Here is a 23769-nt window from a genome sequence, read left to right on the forward strand (position 1 = left end):
CAATAAAGTTAATGGGGGGGGGGAGAATCTGCTTAGCAGCTTAAGTAATCAGCTGTGTTTAACTGGAATCATATTTTTCAAATATTTTAGTCAGAGTCTTCCCCATTAAATATTTTAATACAAAAAAAAAAAAAAGACACTGTTGCTAGCCATAGATACTGTAGTATGATGTGACTTGCTTCTTCCTCAAAATTGTAAGGTGCTGAAGATGATTAAGTTAGGAATACATTCTGAAGCTCATCACAAAATCTGGATGAGGAGAGGGGAGAGAACAGGAACAGCCAAATGGCTTTCTGAGAAAATCATGCCACTTTATTTTTAGGGTTTTATTACCTTTTTAGAGCTCAGTAATCTCTTCAACTATGTAGTTAGACATTGCAGCTGGGTGTGCTGGCGCCTGTTTGTAATCCCAGCACTCAGGAGGTTGAGGCAGGAGGACTGCTGTGAGTTTGAGGCCAGTCTGAATTACATAGTGAGACCCTGTTTTAAAAAAGAAAAAAGAAAAGAAAAAAAAAGAAATTGCTGTGTTAAACATTTGGCCTATAGAATCGAATATGTACTACATTTATAACCCAAGTTTTTGTAATTTGAGTCCCTACAACTAAGATTATAGTTCTATTTAGACCAGTGCTCCAGTTGTGTTTTGTTTGATTTTAAATTTTTCAGTGATGGGTCGGGGATTTAGCTCAGTGGTGCCCCCGCCTGCTTTGCAAGTGCAAGGTCTGGGATTCAATCCCTGGTACCAAAAAAAAAAAAATTGTTTTTCAGTGCTGAGAATTGAATACAGGGCCTTCATCACTGAGCCACATTCCCAGCCCTTTTTATTTCCTTCTGTTTTGCAACAGAGTCTCAGTTTCTGAGTTGACCAGACTGGTGTCAATTTGTGATCCTTTTGCCTCAGCCTCCCAGAGTGCTGAAGTATAGATGTGTGCCACACCTGGTTTCTAGTTGTATTTTGGAGACTTAGTTAATAGTGGATCGGGCTGGGGATTTAACTCAGTGATGCCGCCGCCTGCCTTGCAAATGCAAGGTCCTGAGTTCGATCTTCGGTACCAAAAAAAAAAAAAATAGTAGGTCAACATACATCATTTGACTATCATCTTATGCTAAAATACATGAAAGTACGACATGTTTGAGTTATGTGCATTCAGAATTAGAATACTGCTGTGCTACTCTTACATTATGTATGTATGTGTGCATATACGCATGTATATGCATGTATGTGTATATCTGTATATGTAGAAACAATGTGACACTACTTACTGCATTGGATCTAGCATATAGTGGATATTTTGTAACTGTGGACTGTTTTCCTTCTTCATTGATCATAAGAACATGTTTGACAGTGCCTGTAGGTGAGAAGAGAATAAGTAACAGAAATCTTTATAGAAATACCACAGTCTCACTTTAACTATGGGTTGAGAGAAGAGTGACAGAATTTTAATGCATTTCTAATCTGATTATCAGACAATGTAAAGAATTATTAGCTTTTTAGGGGATTATTAGATATCATCCCCCAAACTTAGGTTATTCTGCCTTTCTATAAGGCGTACAAATACAGACGAAGATTTGGAGTTTTGTTTTTTTTTTTCCTCGAAGTGCAAAATAACAAGCTGTTGGCTCTTTAAAAGGTTTTGTTAGTGATATATTCTAAGAAAGCAAGCCAGAATGGAATCCACTATTTTAAAATTGGCTTTGAATTACATATATTTGCTAGTTTTCTTATTTCTGTGTTCATTTCTGGAAAATTCTTGGTGCACTAATATATTTTAATATGGTCATCTGTTTTGAAGTGTCAAATTTGAAGATTATTTGAATAGTCTTTAAAAATTGTTTCTTATAATGCTTTAGAACATTTCCATTCTGTAAGTGGTATTAATGATAGTAACATTTAATTGTGATTGTAGTGTGTTGGCTGGTAGAGTCTCTTAAATATTAGAAAACCTGTGAGCTCCATTCAGGAGTGTATTTTGTTCATCTTTGTGCCCCTAAAATATTCATTGAATGAGTGAATATGAAGGGGTCAAGATTGGTGGTTGGAGTTATGAGAAATTAAGCAGTAAACATTAACGAGCAGGTTGAATTGGCCACTATAGACATATCCAAGGAAAGGTGAAGAGAGTAGTATGTAACATGGAGGATCAAAGTGTAATAAGGATAATGAAGTAGGCTCTCGCCTTAGGACAACTGTAGTCACTGCCTGGGGAAACACACCATGTATGTTACAGCCACTCAACCCTTCCTGTCAGACTCCCCAGGCTTAAAGTAGCCTTAGGATTTCTGACTAAAAAGCCTTTTTTCAGGATTTTCTGGCAAGAGGATCTTAACCAGACAAAGGCTGAAAATGATTTGAATGCTCTCTCCCTCTTCCTCCCCTCCTTTGTTATTTGTTTGTGTGGAGGGACATGGTCTCACTATTGCCCAGGCTGGCCTTCACTCCTGGGGTCAAGCCATCTCCCATCTTGCCTCCTGAGTGGCTGGCTGTACAGGTGCATGTCACACTGTACCTGGCTTGTTTTTATTTTTAAATTGGGGTCACTGGAGATACTGTTCACCTTTTTAAGTATACAGTTTGATGAGTTTACAAGTGCATACTGTTAGGTAAATCTGGAAGTAGAATGTGTCCATCACTAAAAAGTTCCCCTAGCCGGCCATGATGGTGCATGCCTATAATCCCAGCACTTGGGAGGCTGAGGCAGGAAGATTGCTGTTAGTTCAAGGCCAGCCTGGGCCACTTAGTGAGTTCAAGACCACCCTGAGCTGCATAGCATGACCCTGTCTAAAAATAATAAATAAAAAAATTTTTTATATTCCCTTGTACCCTTTAATCTCCTACCTTTAGCTACTAGCAGCCACTGACTAGATTTGTCCCTACAGTTTGCTTCTTCCAGAATATCATATATGTCACATGTCACATTTTATGTCTGGCTTCTGCCACTTAACAAAATACCCAAGTGATTCATCTATGATGTTGCATATATTTCTCCTTTTCACTTCTGAGAAGTCGTCCCATTGTGTAAATGTGCACCACAAATTGTTCACTGTTCATTTACCGCACACATTTGGGTTATTTCCAGGGTTTAAGAGTTATTAATAACTCTGCTGAAACCATCAGATAACAGGTTTTTTGGGGGTTTTTTGGGGGAGGGTACCGGGGTTCAAACTTGGGTCCTTGCGCTTGCACAGCAGGTGGGGAAACCACTGAGCTAAATCCCCGGCCCCAGATAACAGGTTTTTATGGAAATAGGTGTTCATTTTCCATGAGTAGTTACATTTGTTAAGAATCTATTTTCAAGAGTCTATTGAAGAGTCTATTGAAGGTTGTATACTAAATGTATATTTAACTTAATAAGAGATTACCAAAATGTTTCATAGGTTAGCTCTTACATTTAGTTTTGTGGCCCATTGATTTTTACCCATCATGTGGATCTATTTCTTTTGGGTTATTGTCAAGACAGATAATTTAAGGCGTAATTAAGCCTGAGTGGATTTCAGTCTTGCCTTTAACACTTACTGCCTTGGGCAAATTATTTCATCTCTGTATCTCTGTTTCCTCCTCTGAAAAACAGTGATAGTAATAATTACCTCACAGGATTCTTGCAAGACTAATTGAAGGAATACATTTAAAGCTCTTAGAAAAATACAAGACATATGGTAAATTTCATTAAATGTTAACTATGGTTATTTTGCCAATCTGATAGATGAAAGATGGTATTTAGTGTTATTTTAATGTAATTTCTACAACACTGTGGAGTTATATAATGTTCCTTGTATATAAAGTTGGCAATCAAAGTACAGAGAATGAGTATTTTACACATATAGGTTGGGACATAATATCACATTGGGGATAGATTCTAATCTCAGCTCCACCACTTCTTGTATGACCTTGAGCAAGTTATTTTATCACATGGATTTTAGTTTCCTCATCTGTAAATTGGGTGTGGCAGTCACTGTTTACTAGAGAAACATATAATGCAAGATGTACAAATATATATATATTTATATATATATATATGAGTTTACAAGATTGGCTTTACAGTGGCTACCCACAGAGTCAGATGAGGAAGAGTGCAGAGGGTCCGTCTGCACACTGGAGACGAAGGATCCAGTCGAAGGTCTGGAGCTCACTGCAGTGTCCCATGTAAGTCCGTATCAGCAGGCTAATGGGTCTGTGATGGAAGGCTGAAGAGTCTACACTGGAAGTGGAAGGATCTGCGCCTGAAGCAGAAGGATCTGCACCAGAAGCTGAAAGATCTGCACCAGAAGCTGAAGGATCTGCACCGGAAGCCAGGACATGACCGCAAAGGCAAAGACTAGAGTGCCTCCAAAGAAACAGAAGTAGATCCATCCTTCTTCATTTCCCTTTTACACTATCCAGGCGACAAGCTCCTCTAGGGTGGGTTTTCCACACCCTGGAGTGTGGAATTGCTGAGCCAATTTAGTTGAGCTTCTCTTACTCACATTGACACGATCAACATCACACTAGGAATAACACTAGTACCTTAATTGATAGGGTAGTGGTTGGGGGGCGGTTAATGAGTTACTGCATATAAAGTCTGGGCTCAATAAAAGTGAGCTACTTCCATCTTTATCATCCTTTTGGTTGTCATTTTTATAATCCATAATCATAATTTTTCCAGAGTCATATAAAGTAAATCAGGACCGTAGATGCACCATTTGCCTTCCTAGTCACAGGAATACTGACAGGCTTACTTATTTTCTAATAAACTGATAACCAAGTAGATTTTTTACTATATATGTTATACAGTATTTCTTTTTTTAGAAAGTGTGTAGGTTTAGCTGTTTTAGGTCCTTAGTTCTTCAGTACATCTGTTTTTAACTATAATCTTAAATCTTCTCTTTAAGAGATGATGTTGCATGCCTCTATTCCCACCAAGAGAGTAACCTAATACTTGCTCTCCTCTTAACAGCTAGTGGCATCACAGGCTCCTCCAGTCCCTAGCCACTACCTCACTCAACCCCACCCCAGCTCCTACAAGGCCCAGCCCAGCTCCTATAAGAAGCGCTCCCCATCCCGGCCATATAGCTTTTGTCTCTCCTTTGTTCAGAGACAGCCCAGCAGATCACCCCTGTAATAAAGGCTTGTGGCCTGGAAAAAAAAGAGAGATGATGTTGTAGATTTTTAATCCAGTCATTTAGGCCTAAGAAAAATTTGTTAAATCTATCTTAGTGTTCAGAATTATATTGGGCCCCTACTTTTCAATAATGCATACTCCTGGAAAATTGGTTTTGTAAGACAGATTTTTACACAAGGTAAGGTAGGCAGCAAATGGGTATGAGTTTATGTACCTAAACACATTTGGTTCTTTTTTGGCAGAAATAAATTGAAAAAATAGTCAGAAATGTAGATGGCTATTAGCTATGTTGAAAGTGTAAAGCATTATAAAGACTTCCTCAGAGAGCTGGTATAACCATATGTGAAGGATGGGCAGCAAAAAGGTTTGTGATTGATATGTTCCTTCTTTTTTTCTCGGTTCCCTCTTAGTCATTCGGTCATTGTTCAGTCATTTTTAAGTGTTTGCTCAGTGCTGAGTACTCAGCTGGTTCTGGAGATAGAAAAGTAAATGCACCATGCCCGTGTCTTATGGGACTCACAGTCTGGTGAGCAGATGGACAGACTGCAACGACAGCGTCTTCCAAGTGCTCTGTAGGAGCATGAAGAAGTCTCTTGACAGTCTGGAAGCAACTAATATGATCTGCAGGTGTCCAGGACCCCCTGGAAGAAGTGATATCTGCCCTAGACCTTGAAAGATAAAGTCAAAAATGGAGGACTGGGCATGGAGCTCAGTGGAAGGGCACTTGGGTAGCATGCTCAAGCCCCAGGTTAGATTTCCAGCTCCTCGTACAAAAAAGACCCTGGAGAGTTCATTCTAACCTATTTCTTGCCACTTTGTTTCTTACACCCACGTGGTACTCTAGCTACCAGTCTCCTCAAAGCACAGCATCCTGCACATCCTGTTGTGCCCTTTGTGTGTGAAGGAAATGCTCTTGTGCCACCTCTGCATTGCAAAACTCAAGCCACACTTCAAGGCTCTGCCTCAGTCTTACCCTTTTCTCTTAGCTCACTCCTGATGCTTCTGACTTAGAATCAGCACAGCTTTTATTGTACATACTTCTGCTTAAGATTTTTCACAGGTTAACACCATAAATGTGATAATTATTTTTTAGGTATGAATTCTTTGAGGACAAAAATAGTGTTTTATTCATCTTTTTATTGTCATTGTTTAGCTTGTTCCATTGAGTGGTATACAGGAATTATTCAGTAGATGTTGAGTGAATGAGTGAAAGCTTTAGGTTATGTTATATAAGGATCATAGAGTTCTATACTTTATGGTACTCAGACATTAAATACTTCATTAAATGGATACTTATGGTTCATATTTGCATACTTTGTCTTTCACATGTGTTTTAGGAGGGCCAAACATGTGGGCTATTACCTCTGAAGAACGCAGTAAGCATGACAAACAATTTGATAACCTCAAGCCTTCAGGAGGTTACATAACAGGTTTGTGCTTATTGTTTGTTACATTTTATTGTAAATCATGTTCCTTTCCATAAATCTTAAAATTATCTTTAACTGCTATCAAATTTGTATTAAGTGATAAAATTTGTATCAAATAGAATTAAAGTAAAAATACTGGGTCCGGGGATTTAGCTCAGTGGTGCTGCCGCCTGCCTTGCAAGTGCAAGGTCCTGAGTTTGATCCCCAGTATGAAAAAAAAAACCTAAAAATACTCTACTATCTTATTTTTCCTCAAATTTTTTTTTTTTTTTTACATATATCCTGTACTTTATTGCTGGTTCACACTGACATAGACAGATGAAAAGACAATTCTGAAATGTAACGTATTATAGCAAAAAAAATTGGCTGGAAGAGAGATGAAGCAACATTGGTCATGAGTTGATCATTCCTAAAGCTGAATGATAGGTACAAGGGAGTTCATTATTCTAGTCTCTTTTTTGTGTATGTTTGAAATTTTTCCAACCTCAAACTATCTTAATTTGTTATTTTGAGTTTGGCATATGGAAGATCTTTGCTTGTATACTAAATGGTAGTCAAGAATTTCTATTTGATTGTGTTGTTCATGTTTTTTTAATATTTTATCTAGAAGTTTTCAATTTAATTTTTGTATCAGATGCATTTCATGGGAAATAATCTAGACTGCTCCTCCCTTCAAATCTGTTTCAAGATACTAGCTCTCTATCTTTGGACTTTGCCAAGAACTGATTGTTGATGCTAGCCCTTGTTTTGCACAAAGACTACCAGATCCAAAAAGGAATTAATTTAGGTGTATCTTTCAAAGTTTTTTCTAGAAATGAAATTTTATCTCTGTGCCAAAGCCTCTTAGTACTTTGTATGTAGTGATTATTATGATAATAACTATACTAAATAAACTAAAAGCAGAAATTCCATTTGACCCCCTTCCTAGATGTCTTCCCAGAAGAGTTAAAAGCATCATATTTCAGGAAGACATGTATGCCCATGTTCAGAGTAGTGCCATTTATAATGCTAGGTCTTAGAAACAGCACATATGTCCATCAACAGATAAATGGATAAGGAAACTGTGATATTTTTATGTAATGGAGTATTATGCTACCATTAAGAAAGATAAACTTGGGGCTGGGGTATTAGCTCAGTGGTTCCACCGCCTGCCTTGTAAGCACAAGGACCCGAGTTCAATCCCCAGTACCAAAAAAAAAAAAAGAAAGAAAGATAAACTTGAAGCATTCGTAGGTAAATGGATGCAACTGAAGAACATAGTTAATTGCAATAAGTCAGACACAAGATCAAATATCACATGGGTTTCTCTTACATGAGAAATTTTATGGAGAAAGAGAGAGAGAAAGCACAAAATAGGAGATTAAGAAATAGGGAGAAGTTCAAATACTTCCCAAAATTACATATTCTACTTTAAAATATTTCAATATCTATGCTAATTTGTTTCTTTTATACTGATAGTTTATCTTAGTTTGTTGAAAAGAAAGTTTGTATTATTATCAGTATTTCAATATCTATGCTAATTTGTTTCATTTATACTGATAGTTTATCTTAGTTTGTTGAAAAGAAAGTTTATATTATTATCTGGTTTTTTGTTTTTGGTTTTGTTTTTTGGTACTGGGGAATGAACTTGGGTCCTTGTGCTTGCGCAGGCGGCAAAACCACTGAGCTAAATCCCCAGCCCTATCTGTTTCTTTTTTGTAAGAATCTTTTTGGTTTATGTCTTGTACCAAGTACTTTGAAAATAACAATACACAGTGTAATAACTATCGTTATTCTCATTATTTGGTTATGAAAATTTGTTTTATTTTTTATAAAATAAAAGAAGGTAACTTTCAGTTATAAGTAAGTTCTGGGAAGCTAATGTACACTAAAGTGACTAGTTTGTAGTTACAGGTAACTACATAATGTATTTATGTATTATAAATTTGAAATACGCTATGAGGATAAATCTTAAATGTTCTCACCACAAAAAATAAAAGACAACTATGTGAGGTAAACAAACTATTCTACTTACCAAATTTGTACTATGTGCCTGTTGCTAGGCTAAAAGCATTATCTCATTTTATCTTGGCAACAGCCCTGAGAGGTTGACACTGTTGTGTAGATTTACAGATGGTAGAACTGAGACTTTAAAGAGATTATGGAACTTGCCTAAGGTTATGAAGATGATTAGTACTGATTCCAGCTTTGAAGTCTTTCAGCCTGATTTTGGAATCCATTCAATATGGAATAGTTTGATGTACCTGTTATCAAGATTTGATTGTTTTGATTACAAGTTAATAGCCTCTTGTTGTTCATGGACATGGCAGAAGACTTAGATTCCGGAGTCAGACATCAAGGACTTTATCAAATAGCACTGGTGTGTTTCTGTCACCTTCCTTCCTTCTTGAATGATGCACAGCACTCGGAAAGATGCTGCATGTGACAGAGCTGCCTTACAGGAGAGGAACTGGGCTTGGGAAACCTGCCGTTTTGTAGTGAGCAGAAAAGCAAATTTGTTCTTTGTACTGGGCATAGAGGAGTTAGGGTTCTGCATTCTTGGCATCCATAGCAGGACACACAGGGGTAGGAGGAAGCCTACGGAAGACTGTGTGTTCTAACAGTTGGTACTGCTTATATAGAACTCTTTTAGGAAGTTATATTTTATACACACACACACACACACACACACACACACTCTCACTCACACACACACACACGTCTGTGGGGTACTGGGGACTAAACCCAAGGCCTCACATATGCTAGGCAAGTACTCTACTACTGAACTACATTCCCAGCCCTATAAATTTTATTAAATGAGAATATTATCAAGTAAGATCCCCAATTGTGGAATTTATTATGAAATAATCTTTCATTACCCCATTAATAACATGACTTCAGTTGTGATTCATGTTCTGAAACATCTAAGCCGTATTAAAGGAATGTAATTTCATGTGACTTTCTACTTCATTTATTCTTTACTGATTAGAATTTAAATTATAATAAAACTAATACATGGCCATTATTATAATTATTATTCAAGGCATTGGAGTACTTTCATTTACTAATGTACTACTTGGTTTTTGCTTTTATTACCCTCAGGTGATCAAGCACGTACTTTTTTCTTACAATCGGGTCTGCCGGCTCCTGTTTTAGCTGAAATATGGTAAAATGTTTTCTTTTATACATGTACTTAAATTTCTGATGGACTGTTGTTGTTTTTTTAAATAATACAGTGTCAACAAAAATTATTTTTATTTATAGTCTTGTGAGAATATTTCTTCAGCTTTTTGGAAAATTAACTTCATTTAGCAAATGATTGAGAATAAATAATTGGAGCTCTGTTCTGTGGGACAAATTTCTACTTTCATTAGAATTTCTAAGGAAAAAATATATATTATTGAGAAATGTTTCTTTATAATTTGGCAGAATCTCAAATCTTCTTTCTGTAATTTTGTAGCACTTTGATTTATTTTGTCATCTATAAATCCCAAACTACCCACTCCTACAGTTATTCTTACAGTTATTCCTACAGTGTATTTTTAATGTATTTCCAATAAATAGCAACCTCTACCCCCTCTTTCTTTCCTTGTGCAATATTCCTCTGTCTAAAAGAATTCCAGGCACATAGCATGCATTTAGTAAGTACTTCAGTAAATGAATAAATTAAATTTAGAATTATAATATTCTTGAATAATGTCTATCTACACTGGTAAATTCATCACAGATGTCTCCAGGTTCTAGATAGGCAGTGTTTTATGAGGCTCTCTCTGTGGCCAAAACTTCTTAATGTACTGGTTTTATCTTTTCATTTTTCATACTTGTGTACATGTAAATGCTTATGTTGTTCTTTTCGTTTTTTCAACCTCAGTAGTAATGTTAGTTTTCTCCATCTCCCCACCTCCACCTCATGCTCTTTTTAGGGCCTTATCAGACCTAAATAAGGATGGGAAGATGAATCAGCAGGAGTTCTCCATAGCTATGAAACTCATCAAACTAAAGCTTCAAGGCCAGCAGTTGCCTGTGGTTCTCCCTCCCATTATGAAACAGCCGCCTGTGTTCTCTCCATTACTTGCTGCTCGTTTTGGTGCGTACTAATTTAATAACTTGGATTTATTAGTTCATCTTAATTCTTAAACATAATACTTGGGGATCAGAAAAGGGTTTGTTAGCATAAAGTGATAGTCCCCACACCTGGATAAGAATTACTTCAGTTCCCTGTCATAGCTAGGTTACACGTGTGCCCCACTTTTCCAGGAACAGTTTGTACCTTCAGTCTTGGCATCTGGTCCAGTCAGTATCACCTTTCGCAACTCCTGGGTTGGTGATAAATTATACCCTGCCCCTAGACGATCCTGAATATTATTCGTAATTAGTTTCCTCTATGATCTCATGGAAGTAGGAAGTAGGATAGTGGTTACCAGAAACTGCAAAGAGGAGGGAAGAGGAGGCAGTGCTCAGTGGGTAGAAAATTAGAGGAGAAGTAAATTCTGGTGTTGTGTTGCATAGTAGGCTGACTGTAATTAACAATATAGTATTACATACTTGAAAATAACTAGAAGAGAGGACTTTGAATGTTTTTAGGACAAAGAAATGATAAATGTTTGAGGATAAGCCAGATACTCTGATTTGATCATCGCACAATGTATACATGTACAGAAACATTGCACTGTACCTCATGCACATGTACAGTTGTGTCACTTAAAAAAATGAACGATTTTAAACTTACTTGAAATTGACGAGTTTATTCAAAATTATATGTAAGTAGTAATTTCCTTAACTTAAAAGATTAATTAACCAGTCAAATTTAAAGCCAAAAGTCATAGGCTTCAGCTAGGTAATTTACATATTTATTAGGTATTTTACGTATTTATCAGTAATTTTATGTAAACTTAGAAAATTTTTCCTTTAGTCAACTTTTAACCCCAAACAATGTACTTTTACTTTGAAAAAGTATATTTCTCAAAATGTTTCATAATCATTGTACAGTGTAATTTCTTGCGCAGTTTTCAGTTTCATTGTACAGTAATTTCTTGTGTAAATTCTTCTCATTAGGTATCTTAAAATTTATTTATTTATTTATTTATGGTACCAGGGATCAAATTCAGGTCCTTGCACTTGCGAGGCAGGCAGCAGAACCACTGAGCTAAATCCCCTGCCCGGTATCTTAAATTTTAGAAAGCCCTAAAGTATCTTTTATCATCTCTCATATAAATGATATATATTTATCAGTAATTTATATATTTATGTTTTCTAAATAATTTTAGTCAGCTACCTATTAATTATATGTGAGAAGCACTCATTTTGAATAGAACATTCAGTTAGGTATCTCTATGTGTGAGAAGCATATTCCTTCACTCTGGGTTTTAGATCTTAAGACACTTAATTCTTCCACTCTTGCACTAAGCTCTAGAGATAAATACCAAACACACTGTGATCATATTTATATATTATGCTTTGTGTTCTGCATTTAATAAACAAACATCATCACTTTGCTCTTTTTGAAGAATCACTCTTGAATTTTTTTTGTCTAGGGAGTGTGGGCACGTGTTAGGTAACTTAGCACTGCTGTATTTGTCTTCCTTACATAAAAAACTACATGTGATCAGGTAAAACATTCTTTGAGGATACGAATATTTAATTGGAAAAGCTGCTTAGTTTTAGTCACAATGAAAGAAGAGAGAAAAGAATGTTTAGCTGATTACTAGATATTTCCTTTGTTCATACAGGTCAGAATATTAATATTAAATGTAGTAGCTTATCTCCCTTACCTCTCATTCAAGCTGCTTTAGTTAGTATTTCTATAAAAATAGAGGCTGCTCATTATACTGTAAACTTGCTTTTTGGCATGTGTCTTACAGCTGATTTACTAGCACTAGAAGATGTGTTCTCTTCTCTCTTTAGGGATGGGAAGCATGCCCAATCTGTCCATTCCGCAGCCATTGCCTCCTGTTGCACCTGTAACAGCACCCTTGTCCTCTGCAACTTCAGGGACCAGTCTTCCTCCCTTAATAATGCCTGCTCCCCTAGTGCCTTCTGTTAGTACATCGTCATTACCAAATGGAACCGCCAGTCTCATTCAGCCTTTGTCCATTCCTTACTCTTCTTCAAGTAAGTGTCTAATGAGTCAGTATTTCATGGGAAGAAAGAAACTGTTCTGTTGTGTTCAGATAGATACAGATTTCCTTCCTTGTGAAATTGCTTAGTGTGCGCCTTTTTTCTTTTTTTTAGCATTGCCTCATACATCATCTTACAGTCTGATGATGGGAGGATTTGGTGGTGCTAGTATACAGAAGGCCCAATCTTTGATTGATTTAGGATCTAGTAGGTATGAATACTTAACATTTATTTTTCATGCTTTCAGCCAAGAGTCATTATTTAATAAGCTCTGAGCTTATCTAGGTTTTACTTTCTAATGGCCAAATGTAAATACTTAAGGTAAATCAGCTACTCATACCTTACATAAAATAAGTTTATTTTTAGAATTATTAAATATCTGTGATACTTTACTTTTTAAAATATTTTATGCAAACTTTTTATATAAATTTTTTGTTTAGTCAACTTTTAACCCCAAACAGTGTACTTTTACTTTGAAAAAGTATATATTTCTCAAAATGTTTCATGATCATTGTACAGTGTTAATTTCTTTTTTGTGTAAATTCTTCTGATTGGCTATCTTAAATTTTAGAAAGTCCTAAAGTGACTTTTATCATCTGTCATATAAATCACTATTATGTCTTCCAGTGCATGCACAAAGTTGTTTTTGACCCAGAGGTACAATGTTCATATCGTAGTTTAAATACCACTGATTTTCTAACTTTATTTCTTCTTAATATCACTGGCTCATAGTTTATCCATCTAAAAGATGGGGACAATATGAATTTTTAAGGTTGTTGGGATATTTACAAAGGCCCTAGCACAATACAAAGCCTGGGTTCTTGATATGTGGCAGTCCCATGGAGTTCTGTGCTTCATATGGTATGTGCTTTACCAAGAATTGTAATTGCTTAAATTTAAGTTTTAAAAAATTCAGAGGTAAAAGCACTTATTATTGTATTATGGAAGGTATGATTCCTAATCTGTTTGTCATATAAAGTTTAATGTATTTTATTTGGTAACATAAAAAATTTAAATTTTGTTATAGCTCAACTTCCTCAACTGCTTCACTCTCAGGGAACTCGCCCAAGACTGGCACCTCAGAGTGGGCAGTTCCTCAGCCTTCAAGATTAAAATATCGGCAAAAATTTAATAGTCTTGACAAAAGTATGAGTGGATACCTCTCAGGTAAGCCTCACATAGTGCTTAAGAGGGTGGGAGAGTTGAAGTCCTTTATACAGACTTCCCTTGAAAAACTGTCATTTTAATTTATATTTGTAGTTCATCTAAAGTTTTAATATCCCAAAAATTTAGAGAGCATTTGATAAATACAAATATTATAAGTTGCATGAAATAAAGAGAGTCAACTTGATTGCTTTCTTCAAAGTACTTACAGTCAAGTTGAACACACAGGTATCACCCAAGGTTTTGGGAAAATACTTATCTCTCAAGAAGATCAAACCCATTCCCTAAGCTTTGCATCGAATGGACATCCCCAGGTCATGAAGAGAAAAGTGCAGAACTTGGTCTTGGCTTGCTTGCCTGAGAATCTCGTTCCTCGTTGGGCCTTTTCTCTGGTTGCTTTCACCAAAACCTTAGGTGAACATTGCTCACCCTTTAATGCTCTAGTACAAATGTTCCTGTAAGACTTGACATCAGATACCTGTAGAACATTTGAGACTGGGCTGGACCATTGCCCAAATATTAGTAATTGAGGGTTGTGAAGGAGATACACAGAGTGTAATAGGCCAGTGGAGCTCCCACCTTCTAACTTTTCCACTCTCTCATCACTTGGCAAGAAATGTATATACACATAGGCAAGGACTTTCTGAACAGAGCCCCAGTTGCACAAGAAATAATTCCCAAGAAATAGCAAATGGGAGTACATCAAATTAAAAAGCTTCTGCACACGAAAGAAAATAATAGAGCAAAGGGACAACCTATAGAATGTGAAAAAAACTTTTGCCAGCCACTCTGATAGAAGACTAGTATCTAGAGTATATACAAAACTCACAAAAAGTTTAAACCCTAAAAATCAAAAGAACCAAACAAAAAATAGGCAATTGAAACTCATAGACACTTCTCAAAAGAACTACAAATTACCAATGTGAAAAAATGCTTAACAGCCTTGGCCATTAGGGAAACTGCAGATCAAAACACTGAGATTCCATCTTATTCTAGTAAGAATGGCTATGATCAAAGACTCAGAAACAAGAAATGTTGGCAAGAATGTGGAGGAAAAAGGAAGTCTTCTACACTGTTAGTGGAAGTGTAAACTAATACAATCACTGTGGAAATTGGTATGAAAATTCCTCAAAAAACTGAAAATAGAAATTCCATTTGACCCAACTGTACCTCTCCTGGGTAACTTTCTGAAGAGTTAAAGTCATCATATTACAGTGATACGTGCTTACTCATATTTATAGCAGTATGTTTCACAATAGCTAAATTATGGAAAGAGCCTACATGTCCATTAACAGATAAATGGATAAAGAAAATGTGATATATAGAGCATCATCTATAAGGAATGATAAATTTGAGTTATTTGTAGGACAATGGATGAATGTTGAGACTATAAAGAGCAAAATAAAGGTGAGATGATAGGAAACGGGGAGGTAGACTTTTTGGAGATGGAGAAAGGGACCTAAAGAAGGTAGAGAGGAGTCCAAAACAATGATCAAGATATAGTAGTATATACAGTATAAATATATAGTACACAAATAGTATATACCAGTTCCCGAAAATGAATGTATTTATTTTGTATCATATACATACACAAAAAATTATAGAACAAAGTAAAATAATTATTTTAAAATAATGGATCTTAAGGACCGGGGATTTAGCTCAGTGGTTTCGCCGCCTGCTGTGCAAATGCAAGGACCCGAGTTCAATCCCCAGTACAAAAAATAATAATAATAATAATAATGGATCTTTAAAGTGTCAGGTAAGCCAGTCATGATGGCATATTCCTGTAATCCCAACACTTGGAAGGCTGAGGCAGGAGGATCGCCAGAAGTTTGAGGCCAGCTTAGACTACATAGTGAGTTCAAGGCCAGCCTGAACTACATAATGAGACCCTGTCTCAAAAAAAAAAGTGTCAGGATCATAGAATGGGAGAGATTAATACTGATGGGTCAAATAAAATATAGAAAAGGAGGGGCCGGGGATTTAGCTCAGTGGTTCTGCCCCCTGCCTCGAAAGCGCAAAGTCCTGAGTTTGATCCCCAGTACCAAAAAATATAGAAAGGGAACATTTATACTTCATCATGAAAGAAAGTCTTAGGATTTGGACAAACAGGTTGAAAGTGAGGCCATTTTTGAGAGTGACACAGAAGAAATCCTAAGGGCAGTACCTGTATAAGCATGGAGGATGGAAAGTAGTCTGAAATAGGAGCATAGGGTCTCCCATTCTGTGATAGGGTAAGGGAGCAGCAAGATTTTGGGGATCCATTGAACAATAATATATATACAGTATAATATCTAAAGATACATACTTATGTGATAATTTTTTTCTTAAAGCAAGGGAATTATGCCTCCAAAGTTTAGGATAGTGGTTATCTTTTGTGAGTAAAGCATAGAGAGTCAAGGAATATAGATATCTAAGGACTGCACATGGTATAAACACTGGTATGCATGTATCTGTAATATCTAGTTATTGAGCTGTGTTGTAAGTTCATGAGGGAGAGACTTTTATTATTGAATTAAATAACTTACCTATATACTATCTGTTTTTACATGTATATAGTATTACATACCCAAAATTATTCTACAATTTTATCAAATTATGTGAAACAGGGTATACTGTATTTTTTAAGTTATGTTTAAAATTTTTTTTAAGTTGAGGTGTTACCATAGGTGGCATCTTAGTATGCTGTCATATTTTATTGACAATGTTTTTTTCTCAGTGTTACATAAATAATAGTGTTTCCCAATCAGTGGAATGTTAGATTCTCTGTGATACGATATTGAAAAGTACTTGAGATTAATGTAGCCGTTAATCCCATTCTTTGAAAAAAAAAATGAACTTCACCGGTCCCTGTCCTATGCATTAAAGTTTCTTCTTCCAACCAAACAAAAATAGATTGAAAAGACAGGTTCAAAAGTGTTCACAGCCTAAATATCCATCACTAGGAGAATGGATAAATATATCGTGGTATATTTATAGAACAGCGTACTTTGTAGCATTAAAAATGAACTGGGCCAGGGATGTAGCTCAGTGGTGCCGCGCCTGCCTGGCAAGTGCAAGGTCCTGAGTTCGATCCCTAGTACCAAAAAAAAAAAGAATGAACTGCATATAACAATATGAATGAATTTCACAGATACTACATTGAGTGAAAGAAAGTTATCACAAAAGATCCATACTATTTAATTCATTTATATGAAGCTGAAGAACAGGAAATCTAATTAATGGTGATAGAAATCAGAATAATATACTGTTGGAAAGGGGCTGTGTGCAAACCTTCTGAGGTACATTTTGTATCTCTGTGAGTTTTGTATGCAGGTGTGCTTACCCATGTCACTTTATTTGTATGTGCCACATTGTAGGAAAGTTAAATATTGTATTTTCAGAGAATGTTATTCTGAGACCTACAAGGCTAAAGCTTTATATTTGTAAGTAAAGGCAAAATTTTCTTTAAAAAAGAATAGTTATTGCTGGTGTCCTGAAACTGAGCATGCACCCCAAGTACATGACAGGACTGACCTGAATTTATATTTTATGCTTTGTTCATTGAATCTAGCAATTGGTGGTCTAATTTTCTTTCTTTGTTCCTCTTCTTAGCTTCCACTAAACCCACAGTCTTTGATTTATTTAGATGAATTCATTGATTTAGCTATTCCTGAGTCACATAACTTCTGGGCACTTTCTTGGCACAAGAACACAGAGGGGAGAAAGGCATGGTCCTGCCCAGGCCCATAATATAGCTCACATCGCATAGTATTTGATCAGTGACTTAAAAGTGCTATGAGCAGTGTAGATGAGAAACTGACTGACTGAGGATACGGGAGAGGTTTTCACAGAAAGTATGATCCATGAGCTGGATCTTAAAGGATAAATACACTAGTAGGTAGAAAAGGTGGGGTGGCATTCTAGGCAGAGGAGATAAGATATTCCCACAATTGGCAGAACAAGAGTATACATGTTCAGGTGAGCTTTTCTTAGTAAAATACTCTGCTGACTTTTTGTGACCCTCTGTATAATTCAGAATTTGTTTGTATTCATACAGTCCTTTAGCTGTCCTCCAGCAGTATTTTAATCATTTTTATTCCTTCTTTCTTCTGTCTTGTCTGTTGCCTGATGCTGTGATGTCTTAGTTACTTCCTCATTGCTGGGACAAGATATCTGACACCCACTCGCAATTTGTGTTTCAGTCCATAGTTGGCTGGCTCCAAGGCAGGGCAGCATGGCAGAGGAGAAACAGTCCATGGCAGGGCAGACAGAAAATAATAGCAGCAGCAAGCCTCCCTTTCCCTCTTTATCGCATTCAGGCTACAAGCCTTTTGGTTGATGCCACTCATACCCAGTTTGGGGCTCTGTCTTCAGTAAATCCATTCAGCCACACCCAGAACTATGCTAAACCAGTTGGTGGACTAGTTATCACATCCTGATCCAGTATCATACACCCATAATCCAGCCATCTTGAAAAAGCCCCACCTATGAGCACATGAGGCTTTGGGGAGACATCTAGATACAAGTTACAAGCCATAAGGGTTTTTTGTTTTTGTTTTGAGTACTAGGGGATGGTTCTATGCGTGCTCTACCACTGAGCTACATCCCAGCCCTTTTTATTTGAGACAGTGTCTCACTAAGTTACCCAGGCTAGCCTCGAATTTATAATCCTCCTGCTTCAGCCTCCTGAGTAGCTGGGATTATAGTGTCCCACCATACCTGGCCTCTTTCTCTTTATTAAAAGAATCTTTTTAACTCAGTTTCTCAAATTACACTTCCTGTGTGAAATCCAAAATTAGTAGAGTGAAACTATAAAGCTATTACCAGTGTTTTTTCTTATGAGATTTCTAATGAGCAAATAAAAAGTGATATTTTAAAACATTTAACTGCATATTATAAACACAGTAGCTTTGGTTAGCAAGCCCTCTGTGTTCAAAACTCAGTGGAACAATGGGGTTAGCTGCATTTGTGCTGGCTTTATGGTAGGAACTGCTGCTGAGGAAGGGTTGTACAAACTTGTGTGCAGAGTTGTGTTGGATAGGCCTTGACTGAAGCTGAACTCTGAGCAGGGGCCAACTCTTCTGGTGCTCATGAGTAGGTCACCTAGAGGTGAAAGGTGGGGCACCTGCTGCATTGACAAGGACACTGTGTCTTGAGAGGTGGCGTGATTTCACCCATGGTCCAGCATGTCAGGGGTGGATGCTCCTCTGAAGCAGTGATTTTCTGTTCTGAAATGTATTCTTGGACTTTCTTTTTTTGTTTGTTTCCTTGATACAGCATTCTGGATCAGGAAATCTGTTACAGAAATATAACTTTGATTACTGAGAAAAGAAGTTGAACAGTTTACTACATGTAGTTATTAATTATTGTCAGATGCTATCACCCAAGTCCTTATTGTAGCTTAGAGGAAAACTTTTTATTCAACTTCTTTTATTATTTTAACAAATATTTATAAGCATTCATTTACCAGTTGTGGGGTATGCATTAGTGAATAAAGCAGTCAAGCTTTTCATCACCTTAGAACTTGCCAGCATGTCAGGGGAAATAGACAATAAAGAGGCAATCAAGCAGATAAAAATCATATTATGAATAGTGGTAGAGGTTATGAAAGGAACAGGGAAGATACTGGATGATAGGGAGGTTGTCAGAGACTTTTCTGAGAAAGTGATATTAAATTGAGACTTGTGGGGTTAGGAGGATCTGAATACGCAATGACAGAAGTGTAGGACCTGATGTTGGATGTAGGTGTATAGGAAAGAGAGGGATTGAGGGCAACTTTTGGAGTTCTGGCTTGAGCAGTGGATAGTAATGCCATTCATAGAGAAGAAAAGACCAGAGGAGAATGATTTGAAGTAAAAACCTGGAAAAGAAATGTAGGTGGAGATAGAGAATTTTTATATATATTTGATTTGAGGTTCCTGTCAAGTATCTAAGAAGGTTTTTGGTTGAGTATAAAAATGAAAACTTAAAGGAGAAGTTTGGGCTGTGGATATATGTTCGGTGATCATCAAGCTCTAGGCTTGTTTGAAACCATGGAAATGGGTCTGAATACACAGAGAGAGAAGAGTGCCCAGGACAAGTCCTTGGAGGGACAACAGCATTTGCCGGTCATTTAGGAAGAGTAGAGGCAAATGCACTTGGGATTGTGCTGAAGCATAAGAAGGGCTGAGAGTCACACTGCCTGGTGGCTCACACCTTTGGGTCATCCACTTGTGTGCTGCTGCTTTGATGAGAGAACGTGGTAGAGCACTTGCTCTCACTAGTGCTGGATTTCAAACTCCTCGGAATAGGGCTATGTTTATTACTACTCAGTGCTCATTACCTGGCAGGTGGTAAATACATTTTGAAGTTAAAGGAATAGCTATTTAGGTTTGTATGACTTTAAAGAGGCTAAAGAATTTTTTCCTTGTGGTTTTCCCACTTTAAACAGGTTTTCAAGCCAGAAATGCCCTTCTTCAGTCAAATCTTTCTCAAACTCAGCTAGCTACTATTTGGTGAGTTTGTGTTATGATTTTTAACTGTATAGCCTCTATTATAAAAAAGATACTGTTTGGGGGGAAAAAAAACAAAGGAAGAAAAATAATTGTTTCTGTAAAAGTTTGTGATTCATAAAAACAGCCACTTGAAAGTTAATATTAACATTGAAAGCAAAATTTATAAAGCATTGTTCTTAACAATTTAGCATTTAACTGTTTTACAAGTAAAGCTATAATTTTTATATACTACTTCTATGGAGAATCAGAATATCTCAGTTTTAATATACAGATAAATGTGATTTGATAGGTAAGTTGAACATAAAATAAGACAAGCCACCTTCTCAGAATGGATATATCTCATTCTGTTTCAAAATTTCTTCCCTCTTTGTTATGAAAATTAACTTACTTTTCTGTATATATTTACATTCCGCTAAAATATGCTAACCCAGCAGTTTTACAATCGATACTATTTTAAAAATTAAAAATTATATTCTTCAGACAGTATTTTACTCCATATGGACTTTCCAAGTTGTGAATTTTCACATTCCTTTAGGACTCTGGCTGACATCGATGGGGATGGACAGCTAAAGGCTGAAGAGTTTATCCTTGCAATGCACCTCACTGACATGGCCAAAGCTGGGCAGCCGCTGCCACTGACTCTGCCTCCTGAGCTTGTCCCGCCCTCTTTCAGGTGAGTGTGCTGCCAAGGAGGAGCCCTGGTCTTCGTCACATGGCAAGTATGATTTACTTTGGGACTTGCTAGGGCCTGTGCTCTAGCTTAGAGGAGAGTTAACTTATTTTTTTGGCATTTAATTTCAGTACTCAGTGAGTTGCACTAGAAAGAAGTATGTGGTAGAAGTAGGTATGTTGGGTCCGGGGATTTAGCTCAGTGGTTCCACTGCCTCCCTCGCAAGCGCAAGGTCCCGAGTTTGATCCCCGGTACCAAAAAAAAAAAGTAGGTATGTTTTCACCATATTATAGATAAAGAAAAACTTGCCCCAGAATAGCAGTTAACTACACCATAATCTGAATTTAGCTGTCTCTGGCTTAAATCACAGTAGTATGTACTGTGTAGTCTGAACGTTCCCAGATGGCGTTATGCTAAATTTGTTGTTTGCTTTTCTTAGAGGAGGAAAGCAAACTGATTCAATCAATGGAACTCAGCCTTCATATCAGAAGACGCAAGAAGAGGAACCTCAGAAGAAATTACCAGGTATCAGTCGGTATCTAAGTTGTTTGTTTATAGTGAGTTCTTTTAAATTTTACTTTGAAATATAAGTGAATACTTAGAAGTTTTTCATTATTAAGATTCTGTTTTGATGTCATTAAAATTAAGATTTTGATATCAGTAAAATTAATGTGTGTATGAAGGAAGAAAAGATTGTATGTGTATTGTTAGAATAAGCTTTGTGGTGAATTGTTAGCTTTTAAGAAGTAAGTATTGATAGAGAATGTACATTGTTTTTTAAATTATTAATACTAAATATTTAAAATAATATTTTAAATTTAAAAAAGTTAATGGCATATCTCAAACAAAACAAATATATGGGCACACAATTTTGGTGGCCCTTGAAGAAAACCCTGAGACAAAAGTTTAACCAGTATTTTTCCTGGCAAAGATAGTAAAATTACTCCTCAGATGGGCTCAAACATAGAAATTTGTTTGTTTGGGTTTTTTTGGTACCGGGGATCAAACTCGGACAGGTGGCGAAACCACTGAGCTAAATCCCTGGCAAAACATAGAAGTTTTTTTTTTTTTAAATGACCATTTTTAGAAGGAAGGAAGTATTTTCCTGTTTACATTTGAGTTAGAATTACCCTTAGAGGAAGTAGCTAAACAGGGGGAGTGCTCCGATGATCACGGGTGTGTGCTGCATGGGATTCTGGGTTCTGTAGACTTGTGGTGTGGGAAGCTCACAGCATACCCTGTTCAGTTACCTTTGAGGACAAGCGGAAAGCCAACTATGAGCGCGGGAACGTGGAACTGGAGAAGCGGCGCCAAGCCTTGATGGAGCAGCAACAGCGGGAGGCAGAGCGGAAAGCCCAGAAAGAGAAGGAAGAGTGGGAGCGAAAACAGAGAGAATTACAGGAGCAAGAATGGAAGAAGCAACTTGAATTAGAAAAGCGCTTGGAGAAACAGAGGGAATTGGAGAGACACCGGGAGGAAGAAAGAAGAAAAGAGATAGAAAGACGAGAGGTTATTCTTATTTTATTTCCTAAGAACATCATTCACTTAATAAATCACTACATTTTTTTTTTCACTACATTTTAATTTAGTTAAAACATACTTACTTTTTTTTTTTTTTTGGTGCCAGGGATAAACATACACTTTTGAATGTGTGTCGTACCTTCTTCTCGGCATCGTTTCATTCTTTCTTATGAGTTGAACCTGCCCTCCCTTGAGGAAGAGAGGGTCCCTTGTGGAAGAGCTTTTCAGGGATAATGCATGGTAGAGTGCATCCCTGTCGTGTGAGTGATGCCTCAAGCAGGACTAAGGAGGACTAAGTGCACAGCTGAGCTGGCAGGGCGGTGGGGTAGTTGGCCAGTGGAGAGTCAGGCTGCGCAAGTTTGAGGTTCAGAGGAAGAGTCTGAGGAATCAGAAGGGCAGAAAGACGAGAGTGCAAAGCCAGAGGTCTAGAGAGGAACCAAGAGCGTGGGCCTGTGCGAGCCCTCAAGATGCAGTGTGGGGGGACCCCAAAGAGGACGGATTGAGCTGGGCACAGGGGTGCACGCCTGTAATCCCAGCACTCGGGAGGCTGAGGCAGGAGGATCGCTGCAAGTTTGAGAACAGCCTGGGCAACATAGTGAGTTCAAGGCCAGCCTGAACTACACAGTGAGACCCTGTCTCAGAAAACAAAACAAAAATAAAAACAAAGAGGACGGACTGTGTTTTAAAGGACCAGGGGTGGACCCCAGTAGGTCACAGTGCCCTGAGAAAATGGAAAGGGAAATGTTTTTCTCCCCTGGTGCCAGGACAGAGATGTGACTGCTAACTTACCTCTTACCATTTATATTTATGAAGTCATCCTTTGGCTTAGTAAGAGAAGAATGAATGTGACAAAAGGGTGGGCCTGTGAAGCAATCGCAGTGATGGATAAAGCGCATTTGTGGAAGTCTTTAGGCCTGTGATAGGACTAACTTTGCCCACCTGCCCTTTGGCACCATGGCCCCCCTAGTGCTGAACACTGTCATCCCTTTAGCTTTTGAAGAGTGTTTAACTTAAAATTAACCATGATTCATTATTTCCAGGCAGCAAAACAGGAACTAGAGCGACAGCGTCGTTTCGAATGGGAGCGAATCCGTCGACAGGAGCTTCTCAGTCAGAAGGACAGAGAACAGGAGGAAGTTGTCAGATCAAACTCTAAAAAGAAGAGTCTTCACCTTGAGCTGGAAGCACTGGTATGGCCAGAGTCTAAGTGGAATTCATCTGAAGAGTGCTAGCGTTTTACTTGCTGAAAATGCTGTTATTTTTTAAATCTATCTCATAAATGAATTATGTTTTAATGTAATTAACTGCCTTGGCCTCCC

General features: G+C 37.3%; 1 protein-coding gene across 7 annotated transcripts in view; it reads left to right on the top strand.

The window, feature by feature from the left end:
• Positions 1–23769, top strand: part of Itsn2 (intersectin 2) — a 148195-nt gene that overhangs the window by 49967 nt on the left and 74459 nt on the right. For 6 of the 7 annotated variants that reach the window (XM_087216602.1, XM_087216603.1, XM_013070102.3 and 3 more), the window contains exons 3-13: positions 6434–6526; positions 9605–9668; positions 10426–10589; positions 12407–12613; positions 12734–12830; positions 13647–13786; positions 20196–20259; positions 20795–20932; positions 21369–21454; positions 22176–22438; positions 23491–23640. In XM_087216602.1, coding sequence (XP_087072728.1) covers positions 6434–6526; positions 9605–9668; positions 10426–10589; positions 12407–12613; positions 12734–12830; positions 13647–13786; positions 20196–20259; positions 20795–20932; positions 21369–21454; positions 22176–22438; positions 23491–23640 — 1466 coding nt within the window. The remainder of the gene's footprint in view (positions 1–6433; positions 6527–9604; positions 9669–10425; positions 10590–12406; positions 12614–12733; positions 12831–13646; positions 13787–20195; positions 20260–20794; positions 20933–21368; positions 21455–22175; positions 22439–23490; positions 23641–23769) is intronic. The other variant, XM_087216605.1, reaches the window with a different exon arrangement.

This window comes from Heterocephalus glaber, unplaced genomic scaffold (assembly GCF_053883595.1).
Source record: "Heterocephalus glaber isolate CG9 unplaced genomic scaffold, H.glaber_assembly_v1.0 deba00001457, whole genome shotgun sequence".
Classification (NCBI taxonomy): domain Eukaryota; kingdom Metazoa; phylum Chordata; class Mammalia; order Rodentia; family Bathyergidae; genus Heterocephalus; species Heterocephalus glaber.